General features: G+C 33.1%; 1 protein-coding gene across 1 annotated transcript; it reads right to left on the bottom strand.

Annotated features, from left to right (window-relative positions):
- Positions 1-1900: 1900 nt before the first annotated feature.
- Positions 1901-3664, bottom strand: LOC139896644 (mannitol dehydrogenase-like). Its single transcript, XM_071879291.1, has 4 exons — positions 3372-3664; positions 2635-3262; positions 2370-2523; positions 1901-2233 (listed from the first exon to the last, which is right to left on the bottom strand). Exons 1-4 carry the CDS (start codon positions 3467-3469, stop codon positions 2031-2033), a joined length of 1083 nt encoding a protein of 360 aa, XP_071735392.1. The 5' UTR covers positions 3470-3664; the 3' UTR covers positions 1901-2030.
- Positions 3665-18321: the final 14657 nt, after the last annotated feature.

The following is an 18321-nucleotide window of genomic DNA, read 5'->3' as shown; positions in this document are numbered from 1 at the left end:
AATGCATAAACTTAGTGTTAAAAGGTGTTTTAAGACCTAACTTGGCTAATGTTAGGGTTTTGGAGAAAGATGACCCAATTTTAGGGTTAAGTGTTCAAATGGGTCAAAATGACCTAGTAGTGGTGAGTGTTGTGGGTTTGACCAACTTGGATGGTTGATTGATTATATGTACTTTGTAATAGGTGCGTTACCTTGAAGATTCAAGCTTGGTTTATTGATTCACCAAAGGCGTAAGGTGAGTGGAATAATTATATGCGTAGGTATATAATGTATTTATTTGTTGTAGCGTGAGATGTGAAGTGTCGATGTGCTAAGACACCACATTTCACGTGACGAGTGAAGTGTCGATGTGCTAAGACACCACTCAAAGTAATATGACGGGTGAAGTGTCGATGTGTTAAGACGCCACCCGGGGTGAAGTGTCGATGTGTTAAGACACCACCCGGAGTGAAGTATCGATGTGCTAAGATGCCACTCCAAGAGATTAACGGGTGAAGTGCCGATGTGTTAAGGCGCCACTCGAGGTGAAGTATCGACGTGTTAAGATGCCACCTCAAGTAAAATGAAGAGTGAAGTGTCGAAGTGTTAAGACGCCACTCGGGGTGAAGTGTCGACGTGTTAAGACGCCACCCAGGGTGAAGTATCGACGTGTTAAGATGCCACCCGTGGGGTTAGTATACGAAGTGTTAAGTGCACTAATGGTAGTTATGAACTCCGACGGTATTTAAACACCGTTCCTTGTTCGATTGGTTAACCATGGTTATTGTGTTGTAGAGTAAACATATTATATTTGTTCAAGTTAAATATGCTATTGTTATGCTAGTTGGGTATTGGAGGTTATAGCTTGTATTTATGATGATAAGCTAATTGTGTTTGCTAGCATTTATACGGTATGCGTGTAAGTGTTTGCAAATAGATATATTATATATGTATATGTGTAATTATTGCATTCACTAAGCGTTAGCTTACCCTCTCGTTGTTTACCATTTTATAGGTTCCGGCGTGGATAAGGGTAAGGGCATACGGTTGGATTAGAGATTCCCGCTTGTTAGGGGACGTTTTTTGGATTGAGTTAGCTTTTGGAGTTTGACCGAGACTTGGGTAGTTTAACCCCAAACACCGTGCTCGTAGTGTCGTTTGGAAATTAAACTCACGTGGTTGAAACTCAAACTTTTGTATGAAACTCGTAAAACGGCCGATGTGGGCCCCTACTTTGTAAAACTTATTTTATGTTTGAATCGTGTTAGTTTTACATATTGGAACTTGTTGTTAAAAGCGTTTCGTCTAAAGATGTCGGGAAGTAGCCAATCTTTTTCACGTTTAAAGACTTTTTGGACAGACCAGTTTGGCTCGCCGCGCCATTTGCTGAACAGAGAAATAATTTTTTTTTGTGATATTTCAAGCGGGTTTGTTCGTGGTTTGGTTTGGGTTGTTACATTCGACTCGAGTTGCGCTTCAACGACATCATCGTTAGCCACGAAATAATTTTACAAACTAAACGCATTAAAATACATTGAAAACCGAACCCCCGGCGCGAAGCGAGGGTTCGTAAACTAGTTACATATAATCAGGTAATAAGCAAATGATGACATGTATATCTATGTTTATCATTTATACATTTTTGTTTGCAGAATGTACCGATAGATTATGTGAACACAGCTATGGAACGGCTGTTGAAGTCTGATGTAAGGTACCGATTTGTGATCGATGTAGGTAATTCAGTTAAAGACTTGTGATTCTTTTAGCTGATATGTATTTGTTACAATTGTTCTGAAATCTCAATAACACCAACTATTCTTAGCAGTCTGCAAGTCTTAATATACATATACAATGGCATTAAAAGGGAAACAAACAAATTTTTATTTTGAACAAAAAGATATATAACAAATGCATACAAACATAACATTAAGAAGATACTCGCTACTTGATTACAACACTCTTACAAAAAGTATAATACTCCGTAGTAATAATAATAAATACATATGAAAAGTAACAAAACATCCATTAATATCTTTCAGAGAATAACCACACTATTCGGGTTTGAGAGATTTGGCCACGTCGATCACAAAACGGTATCTCACATCAGCCTTTGCAAGCCTCTCCATCGCAGTGTTGACGTAGTCGATGGGAATAAGCTCTATATTTGCAGTTATGCCATGCTCTGCTGCAAAGTCAAGCATCTCTTGAGTCTCTTTAAGTCCTCCAATCATACTTCCAGCAACTACCTTATTCCCTGTCAATACACACACACACACACCCCATCCATTTATGTATTAATTCAACATTGATTTCATAGTTCTGGGTTCAAAAAAGTTAATATTACGATATGCAAAACATATCATGGGTCAAAGTTGCTATTGATGAATTACCTGTAAGCAAAGAAAATGCTGGTATCTCCAATGGCTTCTCTGGTACACCATGAATAATGAGTTTTCCATGTGGTTTTAGTGCAGCAATTAACGGCGCAATCGGATGGTTTGAAGACACGGTATCGATGATACCATCGAGCGACCACATAGCAGCCTGTATAACATACCAATTAAAAGGATTTAATACTTACCGCTCTACGTACTCAAGATTCAATCCCCAACATATAGAAAATAACAATAAAAAAAAAAAAAAAATATTAATTACCTGCATCTGTTGTTCATCTTTGCTGTTAATAAAGTGATCGGCTTTAAGTACTTCAAGTGCTTCTTCCTTCTTAGACATAGAAGTGCTAAAAACAGTAACTTCCGCACCGAAAGCCTTAGCCATCTTCACAGCAACATGACCGAGCCCACCGAGACCAACCACACCGACTTTCATACCAGGCTTGTCAAGACCATGGAATCTTAAGGGACTGTAAGTTGTGATCCCGGCACATAACAACGGGGCACCAGAATCAAGAGGCAAATTTTCAGGCCAACGAAGGACAAATTTCTCGTTTGAAATCATGTGATCAGAATACCCACCGTATGTGATGGTGCCATCGGCATCGGTAGCACCGTAAGTGAGAACAGCCCCAGGGCAAAAGTTTTCGCTATCATATACACAACCTCCACATGATCCGCATGAACCCACCAAGCACCCAACTCCAACTTTGTCGCCAACCTTAAACTTTTCAACTTTGGTGCCAACTTCTGTAACCACACCCACAATCTCATGCCCAGGGACAATCGGGTACTGGGTCATGCCCATTTCGTTCTTGATATTGTGAAGATCGGTATGGCAGATTCCACAGTACAATACTTTGAAACGAACATCCTTCTCCCCTGTAGCCCTGCAAAATAATTACATCATATATCATAAGTATAAAACCATAGACCATAAGAATCTTCAAAAAAAAAAAAAAAAAAAAAAAAAAAAAAAAATTAAAAAGAAATCTATACCTTCTGGAAAAGGTGAATGGAGTCAATGTTCCTGAGGTGTCACGAGCAGCATAACCATAGGACTTGATTGGATGCTCTGTTTCGTGTGATTTCGCCATTTAATTTGTTTTGAAGATTTGAATCTGAATTTAATTGATTAGTAAGAAATGAATGAATGATGTTGATGTGATAGATTTGATTATTTGATGAATGAGATGAGGCCTACTGGGTGGGTACTTATATAAACATAGCAGCAGCCCCACGTAAGCAATGGACTAAGGGCGATGATCAAAACTTGGCCATCTTTGTTGACTCGTAATAAAAGCACTATGTGAGAAATCATTTCATTTCATTTATTTATTTATTTTCAGAAATCATACTCCGTATTATCTATATACAAGAAATCATATAAAGCTCAAGACGTGTTAACATTTGACGCTCAATACAGAGATAATATAATTAAACGAGATAATATAATTAAACTATAAATATTCTGTGATTACTTTTAACTAAAGGATTAAAGCTACAATTCTGTCAAACGTTTTATTTGGATAAATGTTAGATACCGAAAAAATTACTAATGTAGGCTATAAATTATCGTTAATGTGTCATTATCAACATATAATATAAAGTTTTGACCTAATAAATATTTCTCAAGCCTACGTGGCGATGAACTAGCGCGTACTTGGTATAATGTTGGAATTTTATTGGTGAAAAATGAAGTTAATGAGATTTTCTATAAATTTGTGTAATTTTATATTGAGACGGAGGAATAATTTTTCATAATGTTAAAAAGAAAAAGTTGAAATTAAAAATAACACTTCGTTTTAGTAAAGATATCATAAGTGTTTAACAATGAATAGTTATATTTAAATATAACAAATAATTCTTTTTTTCCTTTTCTTTATTTATGTTCTTCCAAATAATTCAAAAAATACCACATTAAATTCAAATAATGCAACATAATTAAATTTGCACATGTTTAGTTTACATTAACACATTTTATAACTTAAAAAAAACTAACAATACATGATTTATTTGTAACTTTACCTTTAATTAGATTAGGTGTCACGATATATCTAAAAAAAGAATTCCATAAGTCGATGAATTATGCTAGCTTTTAGAAAAGCTTCCAATCTTCTTTCTCAAGTTGCTCACAAACCAACCATCCATAGTGTTATGAAATGAGCTTTTTTAAACTAGCTTTATCAACTTATTTCTTTGCTTTGTAGTTTGATGTTTGTTGTTTTGGGCTTGGTTTAAGTTTATTGGTGTATTTTGATTTGTAGTTATTAGGCTATAGTTTGTGCTTTGGCTCGTTTTGGTTTCTCGGTTGTATTGTGGGTTATGTTGTTTATCTTTTTTGCTTGGTTTGGTTCGATTGTAGCTAGCGTTTAGGTTTTCTTTTCGTTTTCGAGCCTAGCCGTTGCTCCGTTGTATTCTTCTTCGGCTTTTCATTCGATGAATAAACATTTGTTCATATAGTATCGTTTTTTGGTAAAAAAAAAATCAACTAACTTCAGTGCGACTACTCATTTTATATTTAGTTCGGACTCACCGCGTGTAAGCGTTCATAATCGTTGGTAACTTTAGTGTTATCTAACAATCATTTTAGATAATTACCATTACTTGAAAACAAGGGGTTATTAAGTTATACTGAATCAAGTGTTTGGAGAGCGTGGAATGCACAATCGAAAAAGTAAACTTGACAATTTCATAGATATAACTTGGGTCAAGGGGGCTGAGCTCCAATACAGGGTCAAGAGGGCTGAGCTCCTAAAAAGTGTTAGACGGATTAGGTTAGGCCCAAGACCGATTGTGGACTTGAGTCCGTTAGAGTTTTAGTGTAGCTTCTAGGATTTATGTAGTCTATATATATCAATATGTTTCTATACTGGTATAATGAAAAGTTGTATCTAAACCAACTTTCCCGTCAAAAGTGAAACGGTTTTCCCATTAAAAGATGCACCCATTTAGTTTATCTGCTATTAACCGATTTTCGAATGCATTAACTTGACATATTGCTTTCATGTTGGTTACACTGAATACAAAAACATACATTTCACTTTAATATCTAAAATCTATGCTTTTCATTAACAAAACATAAATTGTTGTTGTTGAGTTATCATGGTAAAGATTTCGTGAATTTTAATTGGCAATTGTTAAATTATTACTTTATAAAAATAGTGTTTACACGATTATAAGGTTATATTAAAATTACCATCTATTTATCTATATAGTCATATAAAGCTCTAATGATAATGTCATAATTATATATTAATTTAATAAAAAAAATAAGAATTCTTTTATAAAAACAAATACTAATCTCTCCTAAATTGTAATTTTAATTTTCTAAAAAAATTTAAAAAACATTTATTATTACTAATATTAATAATAATAATTATTAAAAATATAAATAAACTTAACTTTGAACGAACTTTATTATTATTATTATTATTATTATTATTATTATTATTATTATTATTATTATTATTTACTGTTAATATAATAATTATAATTATAATTATTATATTATTAATATTCAAATATGAATTCTTTTTACGAAATTGATTACGTTACATATGTATGCGAAAATACATGTCTCTATATATTTGTAAAAACAACGACAAGTTTCTTAGTCAAACGAGTCATTAAAATAAATGACTTTAGCATTTACATTAACTTAATATTTAAAACATGTCATTAAATTATTTCGTTTAAACAAACACGTGATTTCACGGGTCATTTCACTAGTTATATACCTAATATCTAACTGTTTTTTTTAACGGCCAAAAATCAATATATTATAAAACGATCCCTAGCAAGTTGCTAAGGGATAATTACAATGACGTAGATAACCATAAGTTTCAATTTGAAACTAAATGACCTCTATTTTTAATCCAACGGAAAGAAAGTAATCTAATTACATCAAAAAGACTACTTTTACTACAAAAAGAATCATGAAAAACAACGTCATTGCGAAACCGCCAAATTGCCCAAAGAAGAGTAACCGCAACAGCAACGATCCGGTCCTTGGAAGAAGCTTGAAGACGAACTCCTTCGATCCAAGAAAGAAATGTATCCCATGATGAAAAAGAAGGTAGATCACAATCCAACCACACCCGCACCTTATGCCAAAGGTCTAAAGCAATCTCACACCCGAAAAATAAGTGAACCCGGGACTCGACATCATTGTTACAGATAGGGCAAACAATCGAGTTGATCTCAATCCTTTTCGCATAGAGGTTCTAATGTACGGGAAGAGCGTCTAACCGAAACCGCCATAAGAAAACATTCACTTTCCTTGGAAGAAACTTAAACCATAAAGTACTCATATTTGTCGTAGGCAAAATAACTCGATCCATATGGTCTCTGGCAGCCTTAACAGTGTATAAACCATCAGCACATAAAGAACAATCCCATGAATCCATTTGATCAGATAAGTTATGAGACACCGCTAATTTTTTTTTTTTAAAACGAGGCGGAAGCATTAATATTACTTAAACCATTATAATAACAAAACATATAATGATTACATAACCAAATCATTTTACAGCTAGTATTAAACTATTACATCTAGTGTCACATGATATTACAACCAAATTTAGTTTTAACAGAAAAGACACATCAGAGTTTCTTCATTGTCAAACATAACATCACCATGTCCTTCTGCTCCCCAAAACACGATATCTACAAAAGCTAATAACCTGCAGGGAGGAGATGGAGGGGAATTAGCACGAAGCTAAGTGAGTACGACTAACTACAGGCCATAGCATACATAAGTGTTATACTAATCATGTCACATAGTCTAACACACAAACATCACCCAAGTGCCGTCTACAGAGACTCTGGCGGCTCGGCCAAACCATTAACCACCAACTGATCGGACTGGAGCTTACCAGAAGTTCCTCCACCACCGTATGTATATACATAATCCACACGCGACGGACGCGTCATTCACACATATATACACCACAGTTGTCTAGGCTACCATAGAGGAACCCAACCCGCAGGTTGATCTCTCCTACCGAGGCTACCACACAATAGGGACGCACTGGGCTCCAGCACACAAGCATCAACTAACATGCAGTCATCACAAAGTACTAACTAACCACAATAATAAGTATATATAAAAAGCATGGCAATCATAATATAACATGCTTCTATATACTATATTCTCCAGTTAGTCCCACTCACCAAATACCAGCAACCAGCTCAGATTATCTACTACTGAGCGGCTTCCTTATCTTTTTCACCTGAACATAAGGCAAATCAAGTTAGTTACTGTCCGATAACATCAAATAACATAATACAGAAATTTTTGTATCAAAAAGCGTCCGCTAAAAATTTTTTCTTAACACTTGTGCACTTTCAAAATTTACATCCTGAACATCAAAATACAAACGGGCAGCAGAACGGCTAAAAATCAGCACTTGGTAAAATATTTCACTGCCAAAGACACTCGGTCGACTGTCAGAGACAGTCGGCCGACTGTCTACACTCACTCGCCCGAGTGTCTAGTCACTCGGTCGATGGTCTCTCACAGACACACTAGGCCGTGGGTCTTACACACTCGGTCGATGGTCGAGTCGGTCGGTCGAGTGTCTCGAGACACTCGGCCGACTGTGTTTATCTGCAGAAGCTGAAGACAAAATGACGGGTTTCACCCAAAATCGACCAATTCTTGCTCTAGAGCTCGATTATGACCTCAAAACTGACCAAATCGAATACACTAAACATGTAGAAACATAAACCCACAAAATTTAGACTCAAACAACATCAAATCTAACCATTTTGATCCAATTTACTCACTTTGTAAAAACTAACACAAAAACTCAATTTTCTTGAAGATTAAAGTATGAAATCTTTTGATTCTTACCTTGATAGACTCAGTAAATCACAAGGACAAGATAATAAGAAAGATTTGAGCTCAAGAACAAGGATTCAAGATTAGGGTTTTGGTAGTTGGAAGGGATGAAGAACGAGATGTGTTTGTGTGTGTGAATATTCTGGAAGCAAATGAGGAAAGAAGCAGCACTATAGTCACTTAATTGGGTTTAATTCCCACACTGTGCAACACACGGGTATTTATCAGTTATCTGATTTCTTTCGTACATCATTTGGCAACCCAAACGAAGTCCAAATTAAATAAACAAACCTGTTCTGTGACCCTTGTCACAAACTGGTCCTAGTCATATCATTAAATAATAATAAACATTAAATAAAAAAAATAAAAGTATATAATAACACAACACCAACTTAAGGGCAAACTAGTAATCTTACAGCTAGGTCCGGTTGAGGATGTTACAAGTTACATACTCCGACCTCATCTCGAAGAGAATTAAGTAATTGATCATTTCTGCTACCAATATTTGCCCTAGTCCACGTCTAATTCCAATCACCATCAAACCATTTTTCTGCTATCGTATTATTTTTGTTAGTATCCAAATGATACAGATGATTAAACCGAAAAGATAACGTGGAGTTGCCACACCAAACACCGTGCCAAAATCGAATGTTTCTACCATTCCCAACCTTCATACGAATAATATCACCTGGCAAGAGACCTTGGTCTACCACACTAGAACATGTCGTGATAATAGAAGACCGTAAGCTCGAGTTGTTAGACGTGGTTCTTTCAAACACATTGCCATGTATCGATTTAATAATGGACACCCACATCTCGTCAGGGTTTAATAAAAAAGCCAACGCCATTTATATAACAAGGCCAAATTGAAAGCTTTTAGGCTCCCTACATTGAGGCCACCGAGATCAAAGGGAGATAAAACCTTATCCCACTTTACCCACGACATTTTTTGACCGAATTAGATCCACCCCAAAAGAATCGAGCTCTAATCAATTCAAGCCTTTTAAGAACAATTTCTGGGCCTTTGAACAAAGACATGAAGTAAATACCAAGACTCCCCAAAACGGACTTCACCAATGTTAAGCGACCACCAACGGATATTAAACTAGCCTTCCATGATGATAACTTATCCCGTCACGACCCTACTTTTTCCGTTATCTTTTACCGTTTATTATTTAACGTCCGTTAATTGTTATTCGTGCCACATCATTTTTATTACCTATATTATAATTTTAGTAATAATATATTAATTATTATGTGTTATGTGAATATTTGTATTCATATTTTAAATTGTACGTTCCTACATGTTGTGGATTTCTATCGGCGAATCATTTCGGTTTTCAAACCAACGGTCAGACTTTTGGGATTTTTAAATTCAAATTATTTTAAATATGATATTTTGATGTCATATGACTATATATAGTGTTTATATATTTTATTTATCGCGTATGTGTTATCTCACCGAATATTTAATCGCGTAGCGGCGTTATCGCGTTTCGGGCTTCGTTCGGGCGATCGGGCCACAAGTATTCTTCCATTTGGCCAAAGTGGGCCATGAGGGGCCCACCCCTCTCAAAAATTCGGCCAAAACCCTCCCTTAACCCATTTTCACTTTTCATTTTTCAAAATCCATTTTATTTCATCCCATTTTATTTCTAAACCTAAACTCTCTCAAAACTTCCTCCCTTCCTCTTTTCTTTTTTGGTGGCCGTCAACTACACACCAACAATCATCATCATCTTTTTGATTTTTCCTTGAAGATTTAGGGATCTTGCATCAACGGATTCATCTCTTCGATCTCTACACGATCATACCATTCGTTTCTTGATTAGGGTATAAACCCTAACCCTAGCTTTTTGATTTTTCTTTAATTTTACTGATTTTGAATGTTAGTATGATAGTATAGCACTTGTGTATTGTTGTATTGATGATTGTATGCGTAGAAATGCTTGATTATATATGTTTTCGATCTGATTGATTGTGGACAGCAGACTATTCGATCATTTCAGTGAACTTAACTGATGTAATTGTTAAATTAAAGTGTCTAGATGTGTTCCTCTCATCAAGACATTGATTTTAGACTCCGGATTCATGTTATTTCGATTCCCGGAACCTAAGTTATGATTAAAATGGTGTTTTCATGAAATCAAAATATAAAAACGAATGTGTTCAGATTTGGTCCGACTTTGTGACCAATTTTGGAGTCTATAGGGTGTACTAGTGTGTTATGATTGATTATTGTATGAACATTCATGTTCGGGTCATCGAAATCCGAGCCACGGATCACCCGGTATGACTAAAACATGTTTTTGAACGGATTAAAGCTCCAAGTTGAATAATGGCTGTAGGTCACGACTTGGTGGCTGTTATTGGGGTTTTCTTGAGCACACTAATGTGTCGGGTGGGTTGGTTAGGCGAAGATATATATAAGACTCGCCGAAAACTGATTCCCGGGGCTCAAGTTATGACCCGATGAACTTTTAATTAAAACTTATGGTTATTAAATAAGACTTATGATATAAATAATGTTTTTCATTATTAATACATTACTTATGATATAAAAAGTAATTATTTCGATTTAAGACTTATGATATATATATATATATTTATTATATCATTTATTAATTAATTATGATTTAATTAAACATTTAATCAAACTTATGATTAATAAAACTTCTATTATTAATGAAAAATACTTATGGTAAGTATTAAACTTATATTATGAGGTTATTATAAGGAGACTTATAATAAATATTAATGAATTACTTAATTATTATAAGGCTTAGTTATTATTTAATTATTAAATACTTATGATTTAATAATTATAATTAGAAACTTATGATATGATTAATAATTCATTATTAATTAATAATATTTATGATATGATTTAAAATCTATTATTAATTAATAATACTTATATTTTGACTAATATTTAATTAATTAATTAAATACTTATATTATAATAATTATATCATTTAAACTTATGTTAACTTTAATAATTCAATTTAATTTAATTAAACTTATGTTATGACATAATTATACATATATGACTTTAAATAATATTATAACTTATATTATTAATATAACTTATACTTTTAAAATTAACGTTGACTATGTTTGACCAAGGTTGACTTTTGGTTGACTTTGACTTTTAGTTGACTTTTGTTGACTTTCTAATTAAGGAAATTTTTCTAACTTATAAACTTTCCAAAAATAGCAACTTTCTAAATATGGAAACTTTCCAAATTTGGAAACTTTCCAAAAATAGAAACTTTCCTAAAATAGAAACTTTCCTAAAATAGAAACTTTCCAAAAATGGAAACCTGCTACAAATAGAAACTTTCTAAAAATAGAAAGTGTGTGTCCGTGCGCTGTTTCGATCAAACCGATGCATGTTGAGTGTTGTTCTACGTCTACTTGTAACATGTACAATAGCTATCATACTAAGACTTGACCTAAGTTAGTTATTTATATCGACCTGCTTTATTTATAGATCGGCGATGTGATCATTCCTGATCACTTTACTTCGTTTGCTATTAAGGTGAGTTATAGTCCAATTTTTACATACTTTTCAAAGTATATTTTTTTGAGATGTGATTACATGCATTTTATTTTACGTTTAGACACAAGTGGCAATTAAAGTTAAATTATTCATTATGAGTTGAACAAAAATATTCCCTAGTCTGGTAAATGTAATCACTGGTTTCTACTGGTGAACGTGAATCCTACGAATAGATCTATCGGGTTTGACAACCCCATTTCGAGCTAGTCGCGCTAGCAATTTATAATCAGAATGTTTAGTACTTCGTATTTAGTTGAAGATACACTTGTTCAGTGTATACTATTTATTGTGTTTGGCAAGGGTAAATAAAGGGTTAAGTGGTTACCAGGTGGCTCATTGATAATGGAATAATGTTTTATGTTTTCTAACATTTTAAATCTTGTGGTCTAAAGTTTATACGTTTATTTAAACCTATAATTCACTCAACATTTTTGTTGACAGTTTACTCGCATGTTTTCACAGGTACTTGAGTTTGTTTGATGCTTCCGCTGTGTTAGAAGAGTCTGCATGCATTTGGGCAGATTTTGCTAAACATTTATGAAACTTTGAACTTGCATTCTATTTTTTTAATAATTTAAACTTGTGGGTTTTGTTGACAATATTTTAATGTCAACTTTGGTTATTAATATGCTGGGTTGTTTAAACTACATATTTTGGTATGTTTTCTTTTTGGGAAACTTATGAAATAAAAGAATGCAACGTTGTTTATTAAATTCATTTAAGTTCGATCAAGCTGTGGGACTAATATAACGATGGTCGTCAAGTGTACTTTAATAGGTCGTTACAGTTGGTATTAGAGCCTTGGTTGTAGGGAATTAGGCTGCATTGATGTCGTTACCCCGAGTCATAGGGTGCATTAGTGAGTCTAGTCTACAGCCCGACCTATTGTGGTTATTTGTATCGTATTGGTACGTATATTGTTATCATATACATACATCTCTCTCTTGTGTTATGATCCCAGGAGAAAACTCCCATTTCGGTTGAATATATTCTACGACTCATTGATAATGCTAAAAACGAATATATATTTCATAGCATTATCCCTCAAGAAAGACAAGCTTTTAGTTGCAATTGTTCTATTTACAAGTGATATTCGTTTAAATAATAAAAGGTGAAGACAAAAGACAGATTCGATGAATTGAAGACGCAAACGACCAAAAAGCTCAAAAGTACAAAATACAATCAAAGAGGTTCCAATTATTGATGAGAAACGTCTCAAAATTACAAGAGTACAAGATTCGAAACACAAAATACAAGATATTAAATTGTACGCAAGGACGTTCGAAAATTCGGAACCGGGACCAGAGTCAACTCTCAACGCTCGACGCAACGGACTAAAAATTACAAGTCAACTATGCACATAAATAAAATATAATATTTAAATAATTCTTATAATTATTTATATATTATATTATTATTTATAAACCGTCGGCAAACTAAAAAACAAAGACATGTGAGCCTCCTCAGCTGGCCATGCGATGGCATGAGCTGAAGGAGCAAAACTCATGCGATCGCATGAGCCCTTTTTCCAGGCCTGTCCTATAAAGTTCGCGAGTTTTGGACTCAAAAACACATCTTTTTCTCCTCATTCATCGTACGATATATATATATATATATATATATATATATTTTAATTTTAATTCTAATAATAAGGGTATGTTAGCGAATGTTGTAAGGGTGTAAGTCGAAATTCTGTCCGTGTAACGCTACGCTATTTTTAATCATTGTAAGTTATGTTCAACCTTTTTAATTTAATGTCTCATAGCTAAGTTATTATTATGCTTATTTAATACCGAAGTAATCATGATGTTGGGCTAAAAATATTAAAATTGGGTAATTGGGCTTTGCACCATAATTGGGGTTTGGATAAAAGAACGACACTTGTGGAAATTAGACTATGGGCTATTAATGGGCTTTATACTTGTTTAACTAAATGATAGTTTGTTAATTTTAATATAAAGATTTACAATTGGACGTCCCGATAAATAACCATATACACTCGATCGGACACGATGGGCGGGATATTTATATGTACGAATAATCGTTCATTTAACCGGACACGGGAATGGATTAATAGTCTATGGAATTATTAAAATAGGGGTGAAATTATGTATAAGGACACTTGGCATAATTGATAACAAAGTATTAAAACCTTGGGTTACACGCAGTCGATATCCTGGTGTAATTATTAAACAAAGTATTAAGACCTTGTTACAGTTTAAGTCCCCAATTAGTTGGAATATTTGACTTCGGGTATAAGGATAATTTGACGAGGACACTCGCACTTTATATTTATGACTGATGGACTGTTATGGACAAAACCAGACGGACATATTAAATAATCCAGGACAAAGAACAATTAACCAATGGGCATAAAACTAAAAATCAACACGTCAAACATCATGATTACGGAAGTTTAAATAAGCATAATTCCTTTATTTTCATATTTAATTGCACTTCTAATTATCGCACTTTTATTTATTGTCATTGTATTTAATTGCACTTTTAATTATCGCAATTTTATTTATCGCAATTTCATTATCGTTATTTACTTTATGTTTTAAATTAAGTTGTATTTATTTTTAATATTTTACATTAGGTTTTAACTGCAACTAAAGTTTTAAAATCGACAAACCGGTCATTAAACGGTAAAAACCCCCTTTTTATAATAATAATATTACTTATATATATTTGTATTTTTATAAGATAAAACTAATATAGCATTAAGCTTTGTTTAAAAGATTTTCCTGTGGAACGAACCGGACTTACTAAAAACTACACTACTGTACGATTAGGTACACTGCCTATAAGTGTTGTAGCAAGGTTTAAGTATATCCATTCTATAAATAAATAAATATCTTGTGTAAAATTGTATCGTATTTAATAGTTTTTCCTAGTAAAATATAAGCTATTTCATATACACCTCGCATAACATCAAGTATTTTTGGCGCCGCTGCCGGGGACAATTCTGCTAAAACGCCGGAAGCGCAACGCTATATATATAAAAAAAGATTTTTATTAATTTTTAGTTTACTTTTGTAAAAAAAAATACGCTTTTGTAAAAATACATTTTAAATATTCGAAAATATAAAAAGAAAACAAAAATATAAATATTTTTAAGAGTTTGTTAAATATTTAAGTTCTATAAAAGTTTCATTATCTTTATTTTATAAAAATATAAGTTTTATTTAATTTATATAAATATATTATAAATATATAAATCAGCAAAACAGAAAAAAAAAATATATATATAAAATAAAAACACTCGAGTCCAGTACTGTAGCAGCCCAGTCACTGGCCCGAAACCCTAGCTCATGCGATCGCATGAGTCCGAAGGCAATTTCTCATGCGATCGCATGAGAGTGTCTGACACGCCAAACAACCCTAATTCTGTAATCATTACGGAGTAATTATTATTATTATTATTTAAATTAAACCCTAATTAGGGTATTATTATTATATAATTTAGTTTTTATTATTATTTTGTATATTTAGTTTAATTAGTTTAATTAAATTATAAAATTAATAGTTTTATAAAATAAATAATCTAAAAATAATATTTTTATAAAAATTGTACTTTTTACAAATTTTAGTATATTTTTATATTTTGTACTCCTTTTTATTTGTTTTAGCGTAATATTTGTATTTTTCGATCGTTTTTAGTTTTAAGATATAGTTTTTGCCATAGTTATTTTTATTTCTAGATTTTTAGGCTTTGCCGTAAAATCCCTTAAATGCTTTTTCTTTAGACTAAGATTTAGGTGCTTTAGAATTTTGCGACGCTGTTTTTAGTTTTTAGTACCTTTTTAAGATATTGCCATTTGGGATATAGTATTTCTTTTAAGCTTTAATATTTTTAGACGCAACTTTTAATTTTTAGTTTTTAGTGCCTTTTTAAGTTTAGACGCGCTACTTTCTTATTTTTATTTTTCGACGTTTTTCGATGCGCTCTTTTTCTCTCTTATTTCTCGCCATTCTAGTTTTTAGGACTTAGTATTTTCTCTATTTCTTATCTAATATTTCTTTAAATTTCAAACGAAAAATTATTTTAAGCGGTTAAATTGATAGACATCAAAATTTTCTGGTTCGTAGTAATAGTTGGATTTGTACGTGGACCGGGTTATTGGAGCCAAACAATACTCAATTATATTGAGACCAAACGAATCCTGCCCCTCTGCTGCATCTTTTGGCTATTCGAAACGTGGGCAAAATCAGAAAAGTCTATTAATTTAATAACTTATATAATTTTTCTTATTTTTATAACTAATAGGATATTCAGTGAATGCACCGAGCAAAACGTTCACCACCTTTTGTACGTTCACCACCCGTAACTCGATCAAGACATCTAGCAAATATTGTCGCCGTTGATTTTTCTTTAGAATCGTCATCCAGTCGACCAAGTACTTCAATTCAAATTTCCGATAATCCATTTTTTGAACCCGACCTCACAATTGAGAATCCGGAGAATATTCAGGGACAATTCATAGATCCTGAACCATTAATCTTTCCTTCAGAACCACCAATCATTCAAACAGAGATTGTTGAGGAACCAACCATTAAATCAGAATCCTCTAGTGATTCAGATTCAACAAATTCAATCATGGAAAATCTGGAACCTCTAAGTATGGAAGACCGAATGAGAGCTAAACGCACTGGCCAAGGTCACGCAATTACTCATCCAGACATTAATGCACCAGATTATGAAATCAAAGGACAAATTCTACACATGGTAACTAATCAATGCCAATTTAGTGGTGCGTCGAAGGAAGATCCAAATGAACATCTTCGTACCTTTAATAGGATCTGCACTCTATTTAAAATAAGAGAAGTTGAGGATGAACAGATATATCTCATGTTATTTCCCTGGACTCTAAAGGGAGAAGCCAAAGATTGGTTAGAATCATTACCTGAAGGGGCAATTGATACATGGGACGTTTTAGTTGAAAAATTTCTTAAACAATTCTTTCCGGCATCTAAAGCCGTGAGACTTCAAGGAGAAATTGTTACGTTCACACAGAAGCCAAATGAAACTCTATATGAGGCATGGACAATGATAGTGCTCCAAATGAACATATATTTAGTAGCAATATCCTCCCAATATGTAAATTATTTAGTTGTAATTGTCCTATTTTAAGTTGTAATCATTTATATTAAATAAGTGCGAAGACAAAAGGCAAAAACGAAGATTTGAAGACGCAAATGACCAAAAAGCTCAAATGTACAAGATACAATCCAAGTGGTTCAATTTATTGATGAGAAACGTCTAAAAATGACAAGAGTACAAGTTACAAAACGCAAAGTACAAGATATTAAATTGTACGTAAGGACGTTCGAAAATCCGGAACCGGGACATGGGTCAACTATCAACGCCCGACGCAATGGACCAAAAATTATGAGTCAATTATGCACAAGAATAAAATATAATATATAAATAATTATATAAATTATTTATATATTATAAATATATATATAATCATGTCGACAAGCTATGAGACAAAGGATCCTGAGCTGAATTTTCAAACTCCACGACTCGCGGAGTTTGAAGGCCAAAAACTCCACGACTCGCGGAGCTGTGAGAAATCAAAACGCCTATAAAAGGCCATGCATTCGTTCGATAAAAAATAATAAAAAATAATAATAATACTCTGTAATAAATAAATATATATATAATATATATAGTATAGGGTAGTTTTATATTAGATTAGTTCGGGTTATGTAAAGGTTATTTTACGGGTTTTTGAAGTCGAAATTCTGTCCGTGTACCACTACGCGATAAATAATCAATGTAAGCTATGTTCTCCTTTTTAAATTAATGTCTCGTACTTAAGTTATTATTATGCTTATTTAAGACAAAGTAATCATGATGTTGGGCTAAAATACTAAAATTGGGTAATTGGGCTTTGTACTATAATTGGGGTTTGGACAAAAGAACGACACTTGTGGAAATTAGACTATGGGCTATTAATGGGATTTATATTTGTTTAACTAAATGATAGTTTGTTAATTTTAATATAAAGATTTACAATTGGACGTCCCTATAAATAACCATATACACTCGATCGGACACGATGGGCGGGGTATTTATATGTACGAATAATCGTTCATTTAACCGGACACGGGAATGGATTAATAGTCTATGGACTTATTAAAACAGGGGTGAAATTATGTACAAGGACACTTGGCGTAATTGTTAACAAAGTATTAAAACCTTGGGTTACACGCAGTCGATATCCTGGTGTAATTATTAAACAAAGTATTAAGACCTTGTTACAGTTTAAGTCCCCAATTAGTTGGAATATTTAACTTCGGGTATAAGGATAATTTGACGAGGACACTCGCATTTTATATTTATGACTGATGGACTGTTATGGACAAAAACCAGACGGGCATATTAAATAATCCAGGATAAAGGACAATTAACCCATGGGCATAAAACCAAAATCAACACGTCAAACATCATGATTACGGAAGTTTAAATAAGCATAATTATTTTATTGTATTTTTCATCGTACTTTTATTTACTCGCTATTTTATTTAACGTC

This window comes from Rutidosis leptorrhynchoides, chromosome 3 (assembly GCF_046630445.1).
Source record: "Rutidosis leptorrhynchoides isolate AG116_Rl617_1_P2 chromosome 3, CSIRO_AGI_Rlap_v1, whole genome shotgun sequence".
In the NCBI taxonomy this organism is placed as follows: Eukaryota; Viridiplantae; Streptophyta; class Magnoliopsida; order Asterales; family Asteraceae; genus Rutidosis; species Rutidosis leptorrhynchoides.
This window is presented reverse-complemented; position numbering and strand designations above follow the sequence as displayed.